Consider the following 8,622-nt stretch of genomic DNA (forward strand, 5'->3'; position numbering starts at 1 on the left):
TAAATCTTTACTAAATGCAATGCACTTAGAATTCAAAAATTGTTTGTGCATTTCAAAATAAATAATTAATACACAATTTATTTATTTTTTCCAGCAAAATGGAAATTCTTTATATATATATATAATAATAATAATAATACAACTCCATGTTAGCTATAAAAATCAAACACACATTTGCACTAGAAAACAAAAACTACATATGGTTCGATATATAAAATTGTGACTAAGTAAGTGTTGTTGTTTTTTTGTGGATGCTTCTCACAATTTCAACAGTTTGCTATCTGTTACTCAGCTAGATCACTTTACCTTGTATTTCAATTTAATTCTAAACAGCGAGGTTCAATAAATCACTAAAATTTAAATGTATAAGTTCTTAACACATACATGATCAACAAAAACAAACACAATCCGAAAGGTCCATTAAACCATTCTATCTGTTCAGACGTGCTCAGGTTTTCACAAATAGCAATACAGAATTGCAATATTGGGTTTATAATATTTATAATATTGGCAGAAGTTTCAAATTGGTGCATCCCTATTCAAAACAGTGCACAAAAAATAAAAAAAAATAAGGCAATATATGTTCGCATTAAACACACCTGTAAAGAAAGTTCTGACTTGGAGCTATGATAAATCCTATCATGACATGAAACTTTATAGAGATCAAAAAGCTTGACTTTGCTCATACCTGTATCTGAAGACTTTACACTTGCACGAGCGAGCGCTTCACCTATGAAGAAGATCAAGTTTGGAACGAAGGACACAAAAGCACCACAGACGGAGAATGAAATGAGAACGACAGCAGGACAAAAAGAATAGGACATGCTAGAAAGGGGAAACGTGTGATAAAAGAATCAAACGATTCTTTGGGAGACATAAAAACGGAATGGATTATGTGTTTTATGGAGATCTCACCGAGGCAGTCGCAAAATGCTTTCAAGTCACCTAATTATCAGAGAAACCTGCGAGAATGTCAGAGTTTGGACTGGGAATAAAAGATAGGAGAGGAAATTCGTTGCACACACACACACACACACGTTTTGTGTTAGCACACCTGGGCAGAGGAGGGTAGCACGCTCTCCAGGACTGATCCTGGGTCAGGTGACCTCTCCACCGAGCCCAATAGCCGGCTCCTGTCTGTCTGCCGTTCACACACACTCAAGACAGGCTTGCGGTACCTGGCCCAGTACAGCAGGGAGTCATCCCAGACCTGTCAATCAGAAAGTGGCAACGAGCAAACACGGACCTCTCTGTCTCTCTCTCTCACACACTAACACACACACTCTCTCTCATCCACGCAGTTGGCCGTCGGGGGGGAGGTAAACGGTTGTGACAGGGGGCAGTAGGGTTGGGTTGAGCCATCTATCATAAAGCCACGACAGAGTAACATAAGACCAGAGGCTTCCCTCTACACACACACACACAGAGCTCACTCAACAGCACCTAACAAACACATCTAAAGGGAGAGTTCGCACACAAAAAAAGAAAATCCTGTCATCGTTTAGTTGTGCTCATGTTGATAAAACCCATATGAGTTTCTGCTGTGAAGAATAAAAAGAGATGTTTTGCAGAATGTGTTAAATGTCCTTGTGCATACAGTCAAAGTGAATTTTGGACTAAGGGTTTTGATAGGGCTCTACGCTCATATTATTAGTATTATTATATACACGTTATATATTATTATTATTATTTTAAAATTGTAACATTTCACAATAAAATAAAAATATAAAAAATATAAAAATAATTATTATTATTTAATAATAATAATAATAATACACAAACACATACAGGTATATTAACAAAATTAGTTTTATTTTGATTAGTCAGGCAGCCCTAAACAGTTCCATTAAAGTTCATGAAAGTGGTCCAAAATACCCATGTGCTATATTTAAAACCTTGTTAAGACATATGATACCTTTTTTTTATTATTTCAGTGATGCAAAACACAAGTTTAGAATTGCAACTGAGATTTGAGAGAAAATTATTAGCCTAAATTCAACTTTTATTAGTTCCTCTTTTAGACTTTTGTAAATGTAGAAATATTGTTCTTTAGTCATACAGACTTCTTTTATTTGTGTCTTTTTTGCTGCTTTACAGCTCTGGTCACCATCCACTTCCACTGTATGGAAAAGGGCAGCATGAACATTCTTCAAAACGTCTCATTTTGTGCTCTATGAAAGAAAGATTCCAACAGCATGAGGGTGAGTAAATAGCAATAGAATATTCATTTTGGAGTGAACTATTTATTTAAGCAAGGAATAACTGTGTTAAAAAAGCGGAGTGTTCCAAACACATGGAAATTCTCGAAAGCTTCTCCTCTGGTCCCGCAAGTACGAGCTGTCCATCAGATTTATTTGATAGCGTTTTAATTTGCTCTTTGATTTGATCTGGATGAGCAAAGTGGCCTGTTTAGGTACAGTATTTTAAAGCGGTAGACAGATGGAAAGTAAAAAAGACAAATGTATCCAACGTCACCAAAACTCAGTAAAAGAGCAAGTAGGATGGCCGAGAGACAAAGACAGAGAGCGGAAGAGAGAGAGAAGAATAAATCTGCACTCCTCCATCGATCCCAAGCCTTTCTGCTCTCATCTTATCTTTGGGTCTGAGGAAGCCAGGCAAGTTTAAACGATTCCGACCTTGTCCGACATAAATAGTCAGAAAACTACAAAGAGCAGATAGCCCTCTCTCTCCATGAGCAAAAGGGGGACGAGGAAGGGAAATACATTGAGATAAGAGGAGGAGAGAGAGATAATACAGGAGTTACTACATCAGCGAGAGTGTCACAGACAGACATAAACAGCACACCGAAGCCACTTTTCCACCGATAGGGTACCAGTGGCCAATCTGGAACCGTTCCGCATGTTTCAATGACAGAAAAGGCCGTTCTAGAAGTTAAAGTTGTCTCTGCACTAGCCCCTTAAACCTGCAGGTCTCAAAACCATTTTCTGTAGAAAAATCACGCATGAATATTCTTTTTTTTTTTTAGTATTTAGAAGTATTTAGATTTATTAGAATTTAGATGCTAATTAAAAAATATATGTTTTTATATATATATATATATTTGCCTGATTAATTCTTTTTGCTTGAATTTTTTTTTTGTTTTATTTTTTGTGAAAGAAAAAAAAAAAAGATGGCAAGACACTAAATCAAATATGTTCTCAAAGCATTTCAGGCCAGACATCAGCTCTGTAAAAACAGGGTACGGCTGATCTGAGAGAGACAGACAGAGAGAATGTGAGGCAGTAATGACTATTATACTTAAAAGACAAAATTCTTTTCATCAGGTCGGATTCTCCTGGCTACGGGAGTGTGCCCTTACCAATCAGAGCGGGGCCCTGGGCCCTATTCTCTCTAAAGAAGATGTGAATGTCGCGGTGGAAGAAAAGGAGAAAAGACGGAGGCCTTTAATATTCATCCTTTTCTCTTTTTAGAGTGTAACGGCTGCACCTGACATCTACGGAAACTGTGCAAATCTCTTCATGCATTGTCAGGCTCTCCTCTAATCATTTTACGCCCTTGTGAAGCTTTGAAAAGACCCGATAACCGAGCGAGTCAAATACAGAGCTTGCTCAATTCTTAAGTTAACAGAAGCACAGCACACGCTAGCAGAGACTGAGGAAATAATCAGCAGCCCTGGACCAGGAGATTCACAGTGTCTACACTTCGAGAGAGAGTGCTGTGATGCGCTGCAACAAAACTAGCTCTGTCAATGAGATGATTGTGTTAATGACAGAACGGGACTGAATATAAGGCTTGCAAAACTGCACCACGCATTATAAATGTCAAAGTTGTCTGTACTGCACTTAGTCTATGATGCATGCATGCAATACAACAAAATGAACAGTGGCTGTTAGTATCAATAAAAAGCTGTCTAAAATGCATGCATGCAGTGCAACAATACTAACAATGTATAAATGACTACTAATGTACTAATGACTTGGTATAAACCAAGCAACTGGTTAATATATGATGCATGCATTCAATGTGACCAATCGCTCTGCAAACATTAGTACCAAAGCTGCACAAATACAATGCAACAAATCTAATAGCTCTCATTTACTACAAACCTGTCTATGATGCATGCATACCATGCAATTTAACTAGCAACTCTCATAACAAACAAAACTGCATACATGCAATGCCACCGAATTAACAATGCCCATTAAAATGAATAATACAGTTTGTTGTAGGGATGCAATGCATACAAATCTAGCAGCACCTGTTAGAATCAACTAAGCTATATATGCTGCATGCATGCATTGTGACCAAAACTAACAGCTCCCATTATAATTAACAAAACTATCTATCTATGATGCATTCATACAATGTGAAAAAAGCTTTAAGCATGTAATGCAACAAAACTAGAATCCTGATATTATTAACAAACTAACCTATACTGCAAGCATGAAGTGCAAAAAAACTGGTAAAGTCTGTTAAAATCATTAAAATGGTTTATGTTGTATCAACAGCACCCATTATAATCAGCTAACTATCTATGCTGCATGCAATGCACCTAAACTAGCAGCTCCTCTTATAATCAAAGACATTGCCAAAAGTGCAAGCAAAGCATGCAACGCAACAAAAGCTAGAAGCTTCAAAGCAAGCATGCAAAGTCGACAGGTTTGATTTTGTTTGCTTGAAGTGCAGATTGTCTTTTTTTAATACAAATACAGCAGAGCATCGCTTCTTTCGTCTAACTTTCCACAAACAAAAGCAATCGTATATATGATGCACAAACTATACATGAAAAAGTGAAAAACTGCATTTACACAAACAGTCTCTTAAGTAAATCAAAGTTTCTTAATCAGACCGTGACAAGCAATGAGCAACAGGACATCCTGTGGCTTGGTTCCTTAATTTGTGGGGTCATGCTGCGTTTGCCCGCCCATCCACATCTCATTGGTCCAAATTCCTGTTCCACAGAGCTTTATATTAACATACACAAGTCCTGACTGACCATGATTGTGTCGCATTGCACAGCATGATGCTGTCAAAACGGACAGACAAATAATGCACAAAATGTATCAAGTCGTTTTCAGTAAGGACAGCAGAAAGACCAACAGGACCATGTTCTTGTGCCACACATTCAGATCAAAACTGCAGTCCAATCACGTAGCTTAATTTTTCAGCTGTAAATTTCCAGAGCAGTCATCTTAATCTTGTTCTCTCTCTGCATAGACGGAGAGACTTTATCAGCCTGTGTGATCACTGGTAATTTCAGTGTACAGATGCAATCGCGCTCTCTCTACCTCCCATTACCTTCTCCCCTCAGGACTGAACAACAATACGCTCCCACACAATAGATAAACAACAGCCTGTTGACTGGGAGAAAACGCACCACTGCAGCAATGACAACAACTCCACTGAATCTGTGTTAATGTCATGAAACTGAAATCCACAGATTATTATGACAAACCAAAATTAGTATGCTCTAAAAGCACATTTTAATTGTTGTGCGTCAGATCTCAGCTTGATCTCTATCAATGTTCAATTCTTTGTACTACAGACATAAATAACACCAGCACAATTTTTGTGGCTTGTTAGTGAAGAGTGTGTGCCTTACATATTTCCTCTAGTGAATGATATAACACACACAAACACCTGACCTGAGCCATCTAGGGACAATAATACCATACAGTCTTGCGAGTGAGGTCTTTTGACTCAGGTCAGTAAGCAACCACTCAGACCTCCATAGCATCACTAGAAGGCTGGTGAATTTTAAATGTGCCATCACCACTCACTTTTTCTTCAAAATCATTTTAAACGTATGTGTCTATATTGTTTGCAACCAACAGTGCAAGTTTTAGGCTAATAATAATATTCAAAACTTTATAGCAAATTAAAATCTTCATTCATAGAGTATTATACACTACAAGATAAACAGAGAAAATCTGGCAGCTTTGTGGTCACACAGCGCCAACCTGTGGCTTAATATGCTACTGCAGAAGTCAATCATACTAACATACTAGATTATTACACTGATGTTGCTAAGGTGATACAAGTAATATTTAACATTCTGTTGTTCTTAAAAACAAACTTTGTTAATTGAAAAAATGACAAAATTCAAAATGACAAAATCACTAAAACTTAAAAATATAATAGTAGCTAACTATAATAGCATATAAATAATACTAAAGTAACATTGGTTGATATGGATTTGCTATAAGGAATTCTGGCACAAATCAGCCCCCCCAAATTCTCTATTATATTTTGTTTTTTAGTGACTCGTGTCATTTCTTCAATGTAAGTCTATGGGATTTATTGTTTTGGCCCATTTACAATAACGCAAGAAGAGTTACATATCCACATTTAAACCTTAATATAAGGGGTTTATTCTAACCATTAGCAAGAGTACAAAAGAAATACAAACCATACAAAAATCCATTTGTGTTCATAACACTCCAACACACAGTGGGGCTCAATAACATTCATGGTATGGAGAGAAACACATATAGTATAGAAGAATGTACTGTCTGTTTTGCTATAAGAGCACATGTAGATGTATGGCATGAAGGTGTGTGAGTGTGTTCAAGTGTAATACGGCCTCCAACTGATCTATGAGGAAGAAACGGGAGACAGGAAAAAAAGAAACAAATGGAAACAGAGGAGAGGGAGAAAAAGAGACCCTGAGTCTTTCTTCTGGCAGAGGGGTATCCAGCTGAGCGCTGGCTCCAAGCCCAGTTAGACCCCCTGCTCTGGCTGGACTCTCACACACACACACACACACTCACCTGGGATGTCTGCCATCCGGGCCGGACCTCCGCCAGCTTCTCACACACACATGGCTCAAGGCCTACTACAGACCACCGCCTTCCTGTTTCACACACACCGACACCTACGAACACACCTCACAGCCAGAGAGCTTCCTGTCCGACCCGAAACAACCCTGATCATGTCCGCCCCCTCCACCACCCACTGGCACCGCCTCCGCTGTGTGTGACGAGAAGACGAATGTGTGTTTGTGTGTGGGAGAAATGAGCCGGATGGGGCGAGAGTGAAGGACTGCAGCACTGGGATATGTAGGTTCCTGTGTGCACCGCTGTATGGGACGGAACTCAGCCAATATGGGCACACACCAAAATGGGCATGAGTACCTGAATTAAGGCTGGGCAGCACAACAGTATATACTGTGTGAAATTAGAAATGTGCAAAAATTGTACAGATTTTGTGGAATTGGACTTGAGTTAAGGTTGTGCAGATTTTATGTATTTTGTGTGATGATTTATCATTCGTTTGTTGAATGTTGATTGAATGACATTATGCTTTGTGTGAATTTAGTTATAAATATATATATAAATATAATATATATATATACCATATATATATATGTCACTTGTCAGATGTGATTTAATTTGTGTGTGTGTGTGTGTTAAATGGTTTTATTTTTATGATGACACATTAAAAATGGTCCTCGAATAACACTTTCGTTCAATAAATCAGCAGACTGTCACGAACAGTTAGTTCCAGCTCAACACTGTTGAATCTTTTGATACCTTGATGCTTGCATATATTCGGTTCCACCTCTATAGCGACGTTGGTACGTACCTTCCTGCAGTGAGACGAGCGGAGGGAAGTACTCTGGGATATAGTCTCTCCTCTCGCCCCTCAGGGCTTCACGGGCGTCCGTTTCAAAGCCAGCAGCAGGAAACTGCAGAACGCTGCTCTTGTTGATGGGAAACTGAGGGATAGTTTGTGGGAAGCCAACAGGCTCCATGTTATTTACATAGTCCTCGAGTTCAGCTATAGTGACTCCCAGAAGTCCAAAAGCCTGGTCCACATCACTCAGTCCAGGGTCTGTCCGTCCATCTGAAAGAAAAGAGATGTGCAGCATACGGAATTAATGTCTGTTCAGCAACCTCAAATACCACACAACTAATAAATGGACATTAAATATAATACTTAGGTGTAGAATATTTAAAGAGGGGGGAAAAGCACAGATAAATTACACAGCTTAGTGGTTGGTTATTACACACAAAAAAGTACAAAATAAAATATTAATAAAAAATTATATCAGCTGGTTTCTCATTTTCATGTTTTACTTTATGTATAAACAACGGAAACGGACATAAAAATGTATAAAAACATTACAGACATAACAAAAAATAAAAATGTCAAAAACGCAACAAAATTACTAAAACAAACTAAATTCGAAAAAAAAAAATTTAATTCAAGAGATGAATAAAAAACTATAATAGTATCTGATAATACTTTCAAAACAGGCTAATTTACAAAAGCTTTCTCTCTCCACTAGAAGGTTCAGATATAGCTGCTTTGTCAACAGATGCACACACACACAAAAAGAAAGGTTATATGTGTTACTTAGAATAAAATAAACATAAAAGAAAATCTAAGAATATTTGATTTCAGCTAGCTGGCAATTAGATGTATTGAAAAGACTAAAACTGAAATAAAGAAAACACAAGAAAGTAGAATATATAATATGATATAATACTATATATGATTAAAAACTAGTTCTTTAATAACGAATTAATAAATACTATACTATCTGAACACTGTTTCGAACACATGAGCTGCACTCATCCGCGCAGATGGTGCTGTGGCTTCCATCATCACTATGGCAACAAGTGAGAATCCAAACTCGGCATCCTTGTAAACTATCCC

At 37.7% G+C, this 8,622-nt stretch overlaps 1 protein-coding gene across 1 annotated transcript in view; it reads right to left on the reverse strand.

The window, feature by feature from the left end:
* The window catches only part of LOC109064992 (transcription initiation factor TFIID subunit 3-like), a 44,121-nt gene extending 36,275 nt beyond the window's left edge, over window positions 1-7,846 (reverse strand). Inside the window, exon 1 of the mRNA XM_042743044.1 lies at window positions 7,546-7,846. Within this exon, the coding sequence (XP_042598978.1) occupies window positions 7,546-7,831 (286 nt within the window). The 5' untranslated portion in view covers window positions 7,832-7,846. The remainder of the gene's footprint in view (window positions 1-7,545) is intronic.
* Between the last annotated feature and the right edge of the window lie 776 nt (window positions 7,847-8,622).

The sequence above is a fragment of the Cyprinus carpio genome, chromosome A4 (genome assembly GCF_018340385.1).
Source record: "Cyprinus carpio isolate SPL01 chromosome A4, ASM1834038v1, whole genome shotgun sequence".
Lineage (NCBI taxonomy): Eukaryota > Metazoa > Chordata > Actinopteri > Cypriniformes > Cyprinidae > Cyprinus > Cyprinus carpio.